This window comes from Symphalangus syndactylus, chromosome 9 (assembly GCF_028878055.3).
Source record: "Symphalangus syndactylus isolate Jambi chromosome 9, NHGRI_mSymSyn1-v2.1_pri, whole genome shotgun sequence".
NCBI classification, from domain to species: Eukaryota; Metazoa; Chordata; class Mammalia; order Primates; family Hylobatidae; genus Symphalangus; species Symphalangus syndactylus.
Window position 1 is genome coordinate 61,836,901 of NC_072431.2, and position 16,390 is coordinate 61,853,290.

The 16,390-nt window shown below is 49.0% G+C and overlaps 1 protein-coding gene across 8 annotated transcripts in view; it reads left to right on the top strand.

Annotated features, from left to right (window-relative positions):
* Positions 1 to 16,390, top strand: part of HIP1 (huntingtin interacting protein 1) — a 203,200-nt gene that overhangs the window by 163,233 nt on the left and 23,577 nt on the right. For all 8 annotated transcript variants that reach the window (XM_055292790.2, XM_063646333.1, XM_063646331.1 and 5 more), the window contains exons 9-16: positions 4,057 to 4,114; positions 8,163 to 8,238; positions 8,351 to 8,491; positions 9,257 to 9,354; positions 10,022 to 10,094; positions 11,505 to 11,688; positions 13,157 to 13,245; positions 13,642 to 13,758. In XM_055292790.2, coding sequence (XP_055148765.1) covers positions 4,057 to 4,114; positions 8,163 to 8,238; positions 8,351 to 8,491; positions 9,257 to 9,354; positions 10,022 to 10,094; positions 11,505 to 11,688; positions 13,157 to 13,245; positions 13,642 to 13,758 — 836 coding nt within the window. The remainder of the gene's footprint in view (positions 1 to 4,056; positions 4,115 to 8,162; positions 8,239 to 8,350; positions 8,492 to 9,256; positions 9,355 to 10,021; positions 10,095 to 11,504; positions 11,689 to 13,156; positions 13,246 to 13,641; positions 13,759 to 16,390) is intronic.

Here is a 16,390-nt window from a genome sequence, read left to right on the forward strand (position 1 = left end):
TAGCTTCAGTTCCCTGGTGTGCCCTTAGCAGAATATGTATAGTTTGGAGGTTCTGGTCTTAAAGAAGTTCTTATACTTTTTTTTTTTTTTTTTTTTTTTTTTTTTTCTGAGACAGAGTCTCACTCTCACCCAGGCTGGAGTGCAAGGGCACAATCTCGGCTCACTGCAACCTCTGCCTACCAGGTTCAAACAATTCTTGTGCCTTAACCTCCCAAGTAGCTGGGACCACAGGCATGTGCTGGCACACCCAGCTAATTTTTTGTTGTTGTTGTTTTTTGAATTTTTAGTAGAAATGGGGTTCCCCATGTTGGCCAGGCTGGTCTCAAACTCCTGGCCTCAAGTGATCCGCCCACCTCAGCCTCCTAAAGTGCTAGGATTACAGGTATGACCCACCACACCCACCAGTTCTTATACTTTTGTGTCCTTCTGGTTTAAAATGATGTGTCTGGGGCAGGCACAGTGGCTCACACATGGAATCCCATCACTTTGGGAGGCTGTTGCAGGCAGATCGCTTGAGCTCAGGGGTTGGAGACCAGCCTGAGCAACATAGTGAAATCCCTGTCTCTACAAAAAATACAAAAATTAGCCAGGCATGGTGACATGTGCCTGTAGTCCCAGCTAACTGGGAGGCTAAGGCGGGAGGATCACTTGAGCCCAGAAGGTCAAAGCTACAGTGAGCCGTGTTTGTGCCACTGCACTCCAGCCTGGGCAACAGAATGAGACCATGCCTCAAAAAAAAAAAAAAAAAAAAGTAGTATAAGACAGTATACTGTGTAACTGTGGTCATTGACAAGTAATGAATCTCTTTATTTAGACAGTACAAGGGAAGGATGTAGCACCGCCTAGATGCTAATCTGGGATGGTTTCGTGGAAGGGAGATTGGAATTAGCTGCCCAGGGATTAGAAGGGCTTTGCAGCAAGTAGGCCTGCCCGAAGGAGCTGAGAGGGTGGGGTGGACCCCCAAGAGAAGGGACTGGCTGCTTAGAGTGCTGAATACAGAATAACTTTTCATAGTTTCCCCTGGAAAGTTTTCATTGTTTCCAAGTACACTGTTGCTCAGTAGAACATCACTACTGCCTTTTTGTAAAATGAGGAGTTAAGCTGGGCATGGTGGTGCACACCTGTAGTCCCAGCTACTCAGGAGACTGAGGGAGTTATGAGAAGAGACAGGTAATTAAGCGTTTGGGTTTAAAGGCCTTCATTGAAGGCAGGGCAATACCCAAGACCCACACTGCCTCTGGGCTGAGGAAGGGGTAGGAGGGATACTCTTTACAATACATACTTTTTTATTTATTTATTTATTTTATTTTATTTTATTTTATTTTTTGAGACAGGGTCTCACTCTGTTGCCCAGGCTGAAGTGCAGTGGCACAGTCTCAGCTCACTGCAACCTCCACTTCCCAGGTTCAAGCGATTCTCCTACCTCAGCCTCCCAAGTAGCTGGGATTACAGGTGCCCGCCACCATGCCCGGCTAATTTTTGGATTGTTTTTAGTAGAGACAGGGTTTCATCCTGTTGGCCAGGCTGGTCTCGAGCTCCTGAGCTCAAGTGATCCTCCTGCCTCGGCCTCCCAAAGTGCTGGGATTACAATTGTGAGCCACTGCACCCGGCCCTCTTTTCTAAAAATAAACATTTATTTTTGTTTTAGATCTACAGAAAAGTTATAAAAATAGTACCGAGAGTTCTCGTATACCCAGTTCCATTTTCCCTTTGTTCGTATATTAGTATGAAACATTTGTCACAACTGGCCAGGCACGGTGGCTCACGCCTGTAATCCCAGCACTTTGGGAGGCCGAGGTGGGCGGATCACGAGGTCAGGAGATCGAGACCATCCTGGCTAACACAGTGAAACCCCGTCTCTAATAAAAATACAAAAAATTAGCCGGGCGTGGTGGTGGGCGCCTGTAGTCCCAGCTACTCTGGAGGCTGAGGCAGGAGAATGGTGTGAGCCCAGGAGGTGGAGCTTGCAATGAGCCGAGATGGCACCACTGCACTCCAGCCTGGGTGACAGAGTGAGAATCTGTCTCAAAAAAAAAAAAAAAGAAAAGAAACATGTGTCACAACTAATGAACCAGTGTTGATACCTTACTATTAATTAAAGTTCATACTTAAGGCAGGGTGCGGTGGCTCATGCCCATAATCCTAGCACTTTGGGAGGTCAAGGCGGGCGGATCACTAGGTCAAGAGATTGAGACCATCCTGGCCAACATGGCGAAACCCTGCCTCTGCTAAAAATACAAAAATTAGCCAGGCGTGGTGGCGCCCGCCTGTAGTCCCGGCTACTTGGGAGCTGAGGCAGGAGAATTGCTTGAACCCAGGAGGCGGAGGTTGTGTTGAGCTGAGATTGCGCCACTGCCCTCCAGCCTGGCAACAGAGAGAGATTCCGTCTCAAAAAAAAAAAAAAAAAAAGTTCGTACTTTATTCAGATTGTCGCAGAATGTCCTTTTCTGCCCCAGAATCTCATCCAGTACACCATGTGACATTTAGATGTGATGTCTCCTTGGCTATGACGTTTCACTTCTCCAAATTCCCTTATTTTTGATGACTTTGACGGTTCTGAGTTTTTTGTAGAATGTTCCTGAATTCTGTTTGCCTGATGTTTTTTTCCTGATTTAACTGGGGTTAAGGGTTCTTGGGAGAAAGATCATTTAGGTGAAGTGCCATATTCATTCCAATGTCCACTTTTGCCATTTTTGTTTTGTTTTGTTTCAAGACAGGGTCTTGCTCTGTCACCCAGGCTGGAGTGCAGTGGTACGATCATAGCTCACTGCAGCCTCAAACTCCTGGGCTTAAAAGATCCTCCCACCTCAACCTCTTGAGTAGCTAAGACCACAGTGCACATCACCACACCTGGCTAACTTTTATTTTTTAATTTTTCTAGAGATGGGGGTCTCGCTATGTTGCCCAGGCTGGTCTCAAACTCCTGGGTACAAGCGATGCTCCCCACTCAGCCTCCCAAAGTGCTGGGATTAGACGTGGGAGCCACTGCCCCCAGCCATCTTTTGCCATTTCGATAATCATGTTTTATACATGTGTTCCCTGATTTTATCCAATTAATGTATGACCCATTTCCAAATAACAAATTTAAATTTAAACAAATAAAGCAAACACTAAAAGGATTGCTGAGCTATGATCTATAGTTGCAATATGCAGATTCCCACATCTGAGAGGTGACAGGACCTCAGAGAACTGGTTCTGTAGGGGAGGAGGCTGTCCTAAGAGGCTACTGGTGTGTGCAGTGTCATAGAGTTAGCTACCAACAAAGCCGGGACTGGAACTCAGATCCCAAGCCTCAATCCCTTGTTCTTTTTTTTGACAGTCTCGCTGTCACCCAGGCTGGAGTGCAGTGGTGCCATCTCAGCTCACTGCAATCTCTGCCTACCGGGTTCAAGTGATTCTCCTGCCTCAGCCTCCCGAGTAGCTGGGATTACAGGCACATGCCACCACGCCCGGCTAATTTCTGTATTTTTAGTAGAGATGAGGTTTCTCCATGTTAGTCAGGCTGGTCTCGAACTCCTGACCTCAAGTGATTCTCCTGCCTCAGCCTCCCGAAGTGCTGGGATTACATGCGTGAGCCACTGCACCCGGCCTTCAATCCCTTGTTCTTTGCCTTCTGACAGACATCCTCTTGGGCAGGTTCTGTGGATCTCTTCCAGACTTCAGCCCTGAGCCTCAACCTAAAACAAATGCAGGCAATAGCTGAGAAAGAACTGCTCCCTCCTGGGCCTGCCATGGTCCAGCCTGCTACTGGGTCAGGTCACCATTTCTTCTCTAGTCCAGGACACAATTTCCACCCCATTGTGCCCGGCATGGCTTGTCCTTCAGGAACTAATCGAAGTGGAAGGGTTTGGAGGATAAGCGTCTCCACACTCTTGCTGGTTCCTGCTGGGCTCCCTTGGTTACCAGACCTCGGGACAGCTCTAGGCCAGTCGTGGCCCCTGGCAGTGCTGGACACATGCCCCAGGGTAGCTGGGCCCCTCCCCCTCGAGAGCCCCGCTGTGGCTTCCCTGCCCTCTGGTCCCCCTCCCCTCTCACACTCTTTCCAATTTCTTCCAGGCCTCCCAGCCGACACCCTGCAAGGCCACCGGGACCGCTTCATGGAGCAGTTTACAAAGTAAGTGGTTCAAGTAACAGGAATGGAGGTGAATCCAAGAGCACTATAAAATCATTAAGCCACACAAGAGCACTGTGAGAGGTGGCTGGATACAGTGATTCATGCCTGTAACCCCAACACTGTGGGAGGCGGGGGCAGGAGGATCGCTTAAGGCCGGGAGTTCGATACCAGGCTGGGCAACATAGAGAGACCCCCGTCTCTACAGAAAAAAAAAAGTAAAACAAATTAGTGAGCACGGTGGTATGCACCTGTGATCCCAGCTACTTGAGAGGCTGAGGCAGGAGGATGGCCTGAACCTAGGAGTTCGAGGCTGCAATGAGCTGTGATTGTGCCACTGCACTTCAGTCTAGGTGACAAAGTGAGACCCTGTCTCTAAAAAAAATTTTTTTTAAATACTTGGGGGGGTGAGGTTATCTTCATTCTTTTTTTTTTTTTTTTGAGACAGAGTCTCGCTCTGTCTCCAGGCTGGAGTGCAATGGCACGATCTCGGCTCACTGCAGCCTCTGCCTCCTGGGTTCAAGTGATTCTCTTGCCTCAACCTTTTGAGTAGCTGAGACTACAGGCACGCACCACCACGCTGAGCTAATTTTTGTATTTTTAGTAGAGACAGGGTTTCACCATGTTGGCCAGGATGGTCTTGATCTCTTGACCTTGTGATCTGCCCGCCTCAGCTTCCCAAAGTGCTGGGATTACAGGTGTGAGCCACCGCGCCCGACCTGAGGTTATCTTCATTCTAAGGTGATAAAGTGAAAATAGCTCAGACAGAGTCAAATCTACCTATAGCTAGGGTAACTGTTGGTTCTCTAATAAATCCCATAGAAGCATATAGAGGAAAGAGATTTCATCCATTCATTAGTTGCTTGCTTATGCCCCAGACTTCATCCTCTTCTCTTTTCCCTCTCCCTAAGTTCTGTCTTATAGCATTTATAGACTGATAACCCCTAAATATGTATCTCTAGCCAGACCTTACTTCTGAATGCCAGCCTCTTGTCCCCAATTTGACATCTGTATAGCATACTTAAACCTCAAACTGTACTTTAGGTTTTCCCAAAAAAAAAAAACCTTTCTCTCTCTGTTTTTGTTTGTTTGTTTTTGTTTTTGTTTCTGAGACAGAGTCTTGCTCTGTCACCCAGGCTTGAGTGCAGTGGTGCGATCTCGGCTCACTGCAACATCAGCCTCCACATCTCCAGTGATTTTCCTGCCTCAGCCTCTTCAGTAGCTGGGATTATAGGCACCCACCACCATGCCCGGCTAATTTTTGTATTTTTAGTAGAGACATGGTTTCACCATGTTGGCCAGGCTGGTCTTGAAGTCTTGACCTCAAGTGATCTGCCTCCCAAAGTGATGGGATTACAGGTGTGAGTCACTGTGCCCAGCCCCTCCCCATTCTTTTCTGTCTCAGCAAATACTGCCATCATCCATTTAGGCCAGAGATCTGGAAGTCACCATTTTCCTCATCCCCCATGTCCAATCCACTAGCAGGTTTGGTTGATACCCTACAAATATGACCTGCTTCTGAGGTGGGATGGGAGACTGGACTCTGGAGGCAGGGCTTGGGCATCAGACCAAATTAAGGACAAGTAAAACAGGGAAGGAGTGGAAGCACCTCTGCATAAGACACACCCACCAGTGTGCAGTGACAGTTTACCACTGCTGTGGCAACATCCAGAAGGTAGTGCCCCTTTCCATGGCAATAACCTGACAATCCAGAATTTACCACTTTTTTCTAGAAATTTCTGCATAATCTGCCCATTAATTTACATATAATTAAAAGTGGGTATAAATGTAACAGCTGCTATTCTGGGCTCACTGCTTATGAGGTAGCCCTTCTCTGCAAGGAACAGGACCTTCACTGCTGGCTGTGCACTGCCGCCTCAATAAAAGTTGCTAACACCAGCCAGGTGCAGGGGCTCATGTCTGTAATACCAGCACTTTGGGAGGCCGAGGTGGGCAGATCACTTGAGGTCAGGAGTTCAAGATCAGCCTGGTCAACATGGTGAAACCCCGTCTCTACTAAAAAATTAGCAGGGCATGGTGGCACACACTGGTAATCCCAGCTACTCGGGAGGCTGAGGCAGAAGAATCGCTTGAACCTGGAGGTGGAGGTTGCAGTGAGCCAAGATCATGTCACTGCACTCCAGCCTGGGCATCAGAATGAGATTCCATCTCAAAAAAAAAAAAAACTTTATTTAGGCTGGGCACAGTGGCTCACGCCTGTAACCCCAGCACTTTGGGAGGCCGAGGCAAGTGGATCACTTGAGGTCAGGAGTTTGAGAGCAGCCTGGCCAACATGGTGAAACCCTGTCTCTACTATAAATACAAAAATTAACCCTGTAATCCCAGCTACTCAGGAGGCTGAGGCAGGAGAATTGCTTGAACTCAGGTGGCAGAGGTTGCAGTGAGCTGAGATCATGCCACTGCATTACAGCTTGGACGACAGAGAAAGACTCCATCCAAAAAAAAAAGAAGGAAAGGAGGGGAGGGGAGGGGAAACCAGGCAAAAGGGAAGGATAATAGAGTGAGAGTTGGGAGGACAGAGGGGGCTGAGAAGGGCCTCCTGGCTTAGCTCTGTAAAAGTGCGCTCTCTTGTTTTTCCTGTTAATTTCCTCACCCTTGACCATGGCTCCCAAATGCCAAGTTTCAGCTTCTCTGCCTGGTTCCCCAGGAGCAAGCGAAGGACAAGTGCGTGGTTGTACCCACCTCCTGGTACCCCTGTTCCATTTGAGAAGCCAAGTACATATGCTATGATAAATGGCTTCTTTAGTCCAAGGAGACAGGCCCTGAGGCTGATTTCCTGGAATGTCAAATTCCGGTAGCTTGTGAAAGCAGTTGAACCTATTACTGTTGGCTCCAAACCAGCAAGATGGGGACGTGTGGTCAGGTGATTTCATTTCCTTTCATTTGCTTCTAGCTTATAAAAACATCTCCCCTGAGTAGCTGCTTTGCTGTTCCACACAGACATGGCTGCTGTCTGAGACCTCACTGTCCTTGAATTCAGGGGAAGCAGCAGTGATGTCACAGAGACAGAGACAGGCCTAGGTCTTGGGATCTGACAGGCTGTAACGAGACCCTGGGGGTTTCGTTTATTGGACTAAGCTGGAGAAAGCTCATTGTTGCAGGCTGGGCACAGTGGCTCACGCCTGTAATCCCAGCACTTTGGGAGGCCAAGGCAGTAGGATTGCTTGAAGCCAGGAGTTTGAGACCAGCCTGGGCAACACAGCAAGAACCTGTTTCTACCAAAAAATTAAAAATTAGCCGGGCATGGTGGTGCATCCCTGTAGTTCTAGCTACTCAGGAGGCTGAGGCAGAAGACTGTTTGAGCCCAGGAATTCGAGGCTGCAGTGATCTCTGATTGCACCACTGCACTCTAGCCTGGGTGACAGAGCAAGACCCTGCCTCTATAAAAAGAGAGAGAGAAAAAAAAAAATGTTGCTTTCTTCATGTGCATATCCACCCAAGATTAGGACATAGTACCAAACCATTGTAATTCTCCAAGTGTTTATTGAACGGCTCCCCTGTCCCTGGCATTATGGGAAACAGCTCAGCAGAGCTCAGTCCCCACTTCCCAGGAACTTATAGTCTTAATTGTGGAGAGAACAAATAGTCTAAAAACAAAGAGAAGTACTGAAAGAAGAGAGCTACCTTTGTAGTAAAATTCCCTTCCCTTTTCCTATGGTTAGTTGGCTTATCCTCAGAGAAAATCCATTTCTTTTAATGTTACTCTAAACCAAACACTCCTCGGAAGTTAAATCTGCAAAATAACAACATATACTCTACAGCAATGAAGAAATTAGCTTTTTGATTATCTACTCTTCCAAAGGATTTGTAGCATGAATTACTCTTTCCTCACCACCAGGTCACTGAGGACCAGCTTTAAATAATCCTCCTCTGTAGCATCATAATTGAATCCCAGCGCCATGGAGTTTATCTCCTTGACAGCCTGTGCCTTTGGGCTGGGGAGGGGGCAGGAAGGCCAGGTGGCTGCTGTGTCCCCTACGCGGGGCTGATGAAGACACCCAGCACCCCTCAGGTCCTTCTCCATCCCTAGGTTGAAAGATCTGTTCTACCGCTCCAGCAACCTGCAGTACTTCAAGCGGCTCATCCAGATCCCCCAGCTGCCCGAGGTAAGCGTACCCGACCACACACCTTCGGCACTGCAGAGGCCCCAAGTACCCTCTTAGAGGCCGGCGGGGCCTGGCAAGCAAGCACTGTTTGAGGATGTGTCTCCATCTTCAGAACCCACCCAACTTCTTGCGAGCCTCAGCCCTGTCAGAACATATCAGCCCCGTGGTGGTGATCCCTGCAGAGGCCTCATCCCCCGACAGCGAGCCAGTCCTAGAGAAGGATGACCTCATGGACATGGATGCCTCTCAGCAGGTGTGGATCACTTGGGAGAGAAACATGGCCTTTCCTCTTGCCTGCAAGTACAGGGGAGAGGCTCGGGGAAACCCTGGCCAAAGCCCATTGATTCTAACCAGGTTCAGCCTTCTCTTCACCTAGCACCAACCTAGGCTGAGCATCCTGCTCTGTGGCTCCCAGAAGGATCATAAATGGGTCTGGCTGGGTGCAGTGGATCACAGCTATAATCCCAACAGTTTGCAAGGCTAAGGTGGGATGACTGCTTGAGGCTGGTTCAAGACCAGCCCGGGCAACATAGTAAGACCCCATCTTTACAAAATTAGCCAAATGTGGTGGCACACACCTGTGGTCCCAGCTGTGTGGGAAGCTGAGTTGGGAGGATCACTTGAGCATGGGCAGCCAAGGCTATGGTGAGCTGTTATCACGCCACTGCACTCCAGCCTAGGCAAGAGAACAAGAACCAGGCCCTAAAAATATAAATAAATAAAATTAAAATAAAAAAATTATCCAGGCATGGTGGCACACACCTATACTTCCAGCTACTCAGGAGGCTGAACCAGGAGGATCACTTGAGCCAGGAGGTGGAGGCTGCAGTGAGCTATGATTGCACCACTGTACTCTAGCCTGGGCAGTAGAGCAAGAACCTGTCTCAAAAAAATAAAAAAAATTAAATGGATCTGAACCAAATTGAGAAAGGGGCATTCTCCCATACCATTCAACTGACCCACACACAGAATTCTCTGGCTCTCTGACTTATTCTCACTCCTTTTTGGTCAACCACAGAATTTATTTGACAACAAGTTTGATGACATCTTTGGCAGCTCATTCAGCAGTGATCCCTTCAATTTCAACAGTCAAAACGGCGTTAACAAGGATGAGAAGTGAGTCCAAGCTGGGTTCAAGCAGATGGTTCAGGAGCTAAGTTAAGCCATGGTCTGCCTCAAAACACTAACCAAAGAGGAATTCTTAATGATACTGGGGCTTCTTAGATAAAGAACATCTTGAAGGGTCGGGGGCAATGGCTCATGCCTGTAATCCCAACATTTGGGGAGGATGAGGCAGGAGGATTTTTTAAGGCCAGGAGTTTAAGACCAAGCTTGGGCAACATAGCAAGATCCCATCTTTATTAAATAAAAGTAAAACAATTAGCTGGGCAGGTGGTACACACCTGTAATCCCAGTTACTCAGGAGATTGAACTGGGAAGATCACTTGAGCCTGGGATATCAAGGCTGCAGTGAGCTATGATCGTGCCACTACACTTCAGCCTGGGTGACAAAGCCAGACTGTCTCTAAAACAAAACCAAAAACACACAAAAAAGGAATGTCTTGACCCTCAAATATTGGCCCCTTTAATCTCAGAACAAAATCAATAACCATGGACTTAGGAGTATTAGATTAGTATCTGGTAACATTTAGAGCATAATTTATGGCATTTCAAAGAATTGTCCCCAAATTAATACCAGCTTTTAATTTCTTCCCGAGCTCACAATTAAAAAGAGAGGGATAGAAGCACTGTGGAAGCAAACTCATTCCCCTTCTCTTTCCAGGGACCACTTAATTGAGCGACTATACAGAGAGATCAGTGGACTGAAAGCACAGCTAGAAAACATGAAGACTGAGGTATGCCTTGGATCTGCTCTGCCTTTGCGCTTCACCAAAACACGGTAGAGTTGAATGTTGAATTTGCATCACACTGGCCAGGCACAGTGGCTCACACCTGTAATCCCAGCACTTTGGGAGGCCAAGGCAGGAGGATTACCTGAGGTTGGGAGTTTGAGACCAGCCTGGGCAACAGGGTGAAACCCTGTCTTCAATAAAAATGCAATAATTAGCCGGGTGTGTTGGCAGGCACCTGTAATCCCAGCTACTCGGGAAGCTGAGGCATGAGAATTGCTTGAACTTGGGAGGCAGAAGTTGCAGTGAACTGAGATCGTGCCACTGCACTCCAGCCTGGGCAACAGAACAAGACTCTGTCTCAAAAAAAAAAAAAAAATTGCATCACATAGACAGATTTGGACCACATCCTCAGGGTAGGTTAATTAGTAGAAACAAGCCAGGCATGGCAGTGCACACCTGTGATCCCAGCTACTCAGGAGGCTGAGGTAGGAGGATCACTGACGCCCAGGAGTTTTGAATCCAGGCTGGGCAACATAGCGAGACCTGTGTCTCTAAAACCAAATAAAAATTGGTAGAAATGCTAAATCCAAAAGAACCAGGTCTTCTTGTGTTCTCTGTCATAATGCATTTCCATTTTACATGCCATGAGGACAGCATTTAGGCCAGGCACAGTATCCATGTGATTGATACCCAGAGATGACCTTGGTCCCCACGAGGCTGAGAAGCTGTGGAAAACAAGACCAGACCTTCTCACATGGCGATAAGGAGAGATTGGTTTGCCGGGCACAGTGGCTCACGCCTGTAACCCCAGCACTTTGGAAGGCTCAGGCAGAAGGATCACTTGAGCCCAGCAGTTCAAGACTAGCTTGGGCAACATAGCAAGACCCCATCTCTACAAAATACTTTTTAAAAATTAGCTGGGCATGGTGGTGCATACCTGTAATGCCAGCTACTTGGGAGGCTGAAGCTAGAGGATCTCTTGAGCCCAGGAGGTTGAGGCTGCAGTGAGCCATGATCACCTCACTGCACTCCAGTCTGGGTGATAGTGATACCCTTTCCCCTCTTCCCCAACTGCCAAAAAAAAAAAAAAAGAAGAGACGGCTGTGAGCAATGTTGGTGCTGTATTAACAACCGCCCCTCACAGTGGCTGGTCAGGTGACTTTACCCACAGGGACAGCTGCTGCTACCCCCAGCCACTCTAAAGAGGACCACAATTCCCCGGCCATCATCCCCTGTTATTGCTGTTGATTGAGGGGCTCCTAATGACCAGATGCTCCAACCCTCCTGGGACGTGGAGAGTTGACTTAGGGGAATCGGGTATTTACTTGGAAGCATGGTAGGACCCGCTTCTCCGGCCCATGCCTGTGACCCGTGGCAGCGGGCGGTTGGCCTCATGACCCGAGTCCCCCACAGAGCCAGCGGGTTGTGCTGCAGCTGAAGGGCCGCGTCAGCGAGCTGGAAGCAGAGCTGGCCGAGCAGCAGCACCTGCGGCAGCAGGCGGCCGACGACTGTGAGTTCCTGCGGGCAGAACTGGACGAGCTCAGGAGGCAGCGGGAGGACACCGAGAAGGCTCAGCGGAGCCTGTCTGAGATAGAAAGTGAGCAGTCGGTGGGGGCGGGGGCGGGCCCTGGGGGCAGGCACGGGCAGCAGAGCCCAGCTGGACTCAGGATGCGGCACAGAGGCTGGGTTAGGGTTAGGGTTAGGGTTAGGGTTAGGGTTGCACGTGCCTGTAGTCCCAGCTACTCTTGAGGCTGAGACAGGAGGATCACTTCAGCCCAGGAATTAAAGGCTGCAGTGAGCTGATTGCACCACCACACTCCGGCCTCTGTAACAGAGAGCCTTGTCTCTAAAAAATTTCAATTAAATTTTTTAAAAAGCTGAAAGCCCCCATAGAATAAATGCCATGTACGTAAGTGCTGAAGAGGCATGAATCCCTGGCTTGATTATTTTTTTGTTTTGTTTTATTTTTTTGAGGTGGAGTCTCACTCTGTCACCCAGGCTGGAATGCAGTGGTGTGATCTGGGCTCACTGCAACCTCCACCTGCGAGGTGTAAGCGATTGTCCTGCCTCAGCCTCCCGAGTAGCTGGGATTACAGGCACACACCACCATGTCCAGCTGATCTTTGTATTTTTAGTAGAGATGAGGTTTCACCATGTTGGTCAGGCTGGTCTCGAACTCCTGACCTCAGGTGATCCACCCACCTTGGCCTCCCAAAGTGCTGGGATTATAGGCATAAGCCACCTCGCTTGGCCCCGGCTTGATTTTTAACTAGTTGAATTCTTTTTAAAGATGACTTCCTGGAGAAGTTTCTGTAAGTAGGACTTTCAAGGGAGAAAAGCATATATGCATTCCTAAATCAAAGGAGGATCTTTGGCCGGGCACAGTGGCTCATGCCTATAATCCTACTGAGGTGGGAGAATCGCCTGAGCCCAGGAGTTTGAAACCAGCCTGGGCAACATAGTGAGACCCCCATCTCTACAAAAATTAGCCAGGTGTGGTGGCATATGCCCATGAGCCCAGCTACTCAGGAGAATGGGGTGGGAGGATGGCTTGAGCCCAAGGAGGTCGAGGCTGCAGTGAGCAGTGATTGTGCCACTGCACCCCAGCCTGGGTGACAGAGCAAGACTGTCTCAAAACAAAACAAGGACAGGCCGGGCGCGGTGGCTCAAGCCTGTAATCCCAGCACTTTGGGAGGCCGAGGCGGGTGGATCACGAGGTCAGGAGATCGAGACCATCCTGGCTAACACGGTGAAACCCCGTCTCTACTAAAAAATACAAAAAAATTAGCCGGGCGTGCTGGCGGGCGCCTGTGGTCCCAGCTACTCGGGAGGCTGAGGCAGGAGAATGGCGTGAACCCAGGAGGTGGAGGTTGCGGTGAGCCGAGATCGCGCCACCGCACTCCAGCCTGGGGGACAGAGAAAGACTCCGTCTCAAAAAAAAAAAAAAAAAAAAAAAAAAAAAAAAAAAAAAAACAAGGAGGATCTTCTAGGGACCCTGGCTCATTGCAAGGAGGGCAAGGGTCCCTGCTAGGGTAGACTCCTCACCTTGGTCCTTGGCAATACAGGGAAAGCTCAAGCCAATGAACAGCGATATAGCAAGCTAAAGGAGAAGTACAGCGAGCTGGTTCAGAACCACGCTGACCTGCTGCGGAAGGTAGGACCCTCAGCCCCCATCACCATCCTGCAGGCCCCGCCCCTCCGGGGAGAGAGTGGCTCAGGCCTGTGGCTTCCCCGTGGCCAGCAACCCCTACATTGATCTCTAAGGCATCGCCGTCATCTCGGGAACCACACCTTTTCAGGCTTCCTTGCTTCTGTGTCTTGGGCTCTGTCCTGCATGCCAATCCCATGTAGGTCACCCACCTTCTTTATTGTTTTGTAAATACTTGAGCGTCAAGCATCTGAAGGTGATAGCTCTGTTCCGGCTCTGGGTAGGAAAGTGATTCCCGTGTCTGACTCCAGGGCGTGCACAGCCTGAGTGTGACTGTCCTAGAAGGAGGACGTCCTCTAAGCCTGGGATCTCCTGGTTCAAGACACTGTTCTTCTTTTGCAGAATGCAGAGGTGACCAAACAGGTGTCCGTGGCCAGACAAGCCCAGGTAGATTTGGAACGAGAGAAAAAAGAGCTGGAGGATTCGTTGGAGCGCATCAGTGACCAGGGCCAGCAGAAGGTGAATGGGAGGAGGAGCACTCGGGAAATGAGGGAGGGGGCTGTTGAGCTGGTGGCAGGGGCTTTGTGGCCTTCTGCTCCACGGGCAGTTCTGTGGGTCGGTTGGCATCACACAGCAGGGAGCACACCATGGTGGCCACACAGAACAGCAAGACACCATCCCCAGTGCATACACGAAGTAATAGAAGGACTCAAGTTGCCTGGGGTTAATCAGCAAAGGCTTTCCAAGGATGAGGCTGGAGGAGAGTTTGAGGAAAGGAAAACACATGGGTAGCAGAGAGAGAGGGATGAGCTTTTTTTTTTTTTTTTTTTGAAACGGGGTCTCACTCTGTTGCCCAGGCTGGAGTGCAATGGCGTGATCTCAGCTCACTGCCACTTCCACCTCTTGGGTTCAAGCGATTCTCCTGCCTCAGCCTCCTGAGTAGCTGGGACTACAGGCACCCACCACCACGCTTGGCTAATTTTCGTATTTTTAGTAGAGACGGGGTTTCACCATATTGGCCAGGCTGGTCTCGAACACCTGACATTGTGATCCATCCACCTCGGCCTCCCAAAGTGCTGGGATTACAGGTGTGAGCCACTGCGCCTGGCGGGGTGAGCATTATTTATAAAAACTTGAGAACAGGCTGGGCACAGTGGTTCCCACCTGGAATCCCAGTGTGCGGGAGGATGGCTTGAGGCCAGGAGTTCCAGGCCAGCCTGGGCAACAAAGTGAGACCTTGTGTCTACAAAAAATTAAGACATTGGCCAGGCACAGTGGCTCACACCTGTAATCCTAGCACTTTGGGAGGCTGAGGCAGGCAGATCACGGTCAAGAGATCGAGACTATCCTGGCCAACATGGTGAAACTCCATCTCTACTAAAAATACAAAAAATTAGCCAGGCATGGTAGCGGGTGCCTGTAGTCCCAGCTACTTGGGAGGCTGAAGCAGGAGAATCGCTTGAACCCAGGAGGCAGAGGTTGCAGTGAGCAGAGATCACGCCACTGCACTCCAGCCTGGTGACAGAGTAAGACTTCATCTAAAAAAAAAAAAAAATTTAAGAAATTAGCTGGGCATGGTAATGCATGCTTGTAGGCCCAACTACTTGGGATGCTAATGCAGGAGGATTGCTTGAGCCCAGGAGTTTCACACTGCAGTGAGCTGTGATCGTGCCACTGCACTTCAGCCTGGGCAACAGAGCAAGACAAAAAAAAATGTAAAAATTATCCAGGTGTAGCAGCATCTATGCCTGCAATCCTGGCTACTTAGGAAGCTGAGGTGGGAAAATTGCTTGAGCCCAGTTTGAGATCGAGGCTGCAGTGAGCTATGATCGCCCCTCTGCACCCCAGCCTGGGTGACAGAGCGAGACCTGTCTCTATTAAAAAAAAAAAAAAAGAGGCAGGCACAATGGCTCACACCTGTAATCCCAACACTTTGGGAGGCTGAGGTGGGCAGATCACCTCAGGTCAGGAGTTCAAGACCAGCCTGACCAACATGGTGAAACCCCATCTCTACTAAAAATACAAAAAAATCAGCCAGGCATGGTAGTGCATGCCCGTAGTCTCAGCTACTTGGGAGTCTGAGGCAGGAGAATCACTTGAATCCAGGAGGCAGAGGTTGCAGTGAGCTGAGATCACACCACTGCGCTCCAGCCTGGGCAACAGAGCAAGACTCCATCTCAAAAAAAAAAAGAGAGAGAGAGAGCACCATTGTGTTGGGGCAGGACCAACAGGCAGATCAGAGGCTTAGAGGTGGAGTTACAGATATCGGACAGATCAAACCAAATGTCATAGATTTAGAGGAGTGGCTTTCACAGTTTTCTGTGACCCCACATAAAAAACTACATCTGTCTCATGGAAATACAAGTAAGTTTCACCAAGCAATACTCATCCTTACTATGTGAATTCGTTTGGCTATTTTCTGTTCTATTTAATCCATGTTTTTAAATGTTAGCTGTGAATTTTTACTAAGGAGTCACAACCCACTCTTTGACAAACACCATCAAGAAATAAAAGAAAGAGTCATTTGGGGATGGCAAGGTGCTGTAGTTCAGCAATATACCAGCTGTTGGGATGCCTGAATTTAAGACCCAGTTTGCCTTTAGTATTACGGACTCAAGCATGACATTTGGGAAATTTTTCTAAAATTCCTTCCTGGAGGCCAGGTGCAGCGGCTCACACTTGTAATCCAAGCACCTTGGGAGGCCAAGGCCGGAGGATTGCCTGAGGTCAGGAGTTCGAGACCAGCCTAGCCAATGTGGTTAAACCCCGTCTCTACTAAAAATATAAAAATTAGCCAGGCATGGTGGCGCGTGCCCATAGTCCCAGCTGCTTGGGAGGCTGAGGCACAAGAATCTCTTGAACCTGGGAGGCAGAGGTTGCGGTGAGCCGAGACTGCACCACTGCACTCCAGCCTGGGCAACAACAGCGAGACTCCATCTCAAAAATAAATAAATAAATAAATAATAAAAATTCCTTCCTTGACATCCACATTTTCAGTATACTCTGGGGTCTCGCCTCCTCCTCCCATACCCTGCACTTTTTTGGGGGGTGTAACTTACATACAGTAGAGTTTACAGATCTCTTGTTGATCACTTGGGACATTTTTACATTTTTATATTCTTTGCCACTACCACCCAGATCAGAGTCCCTC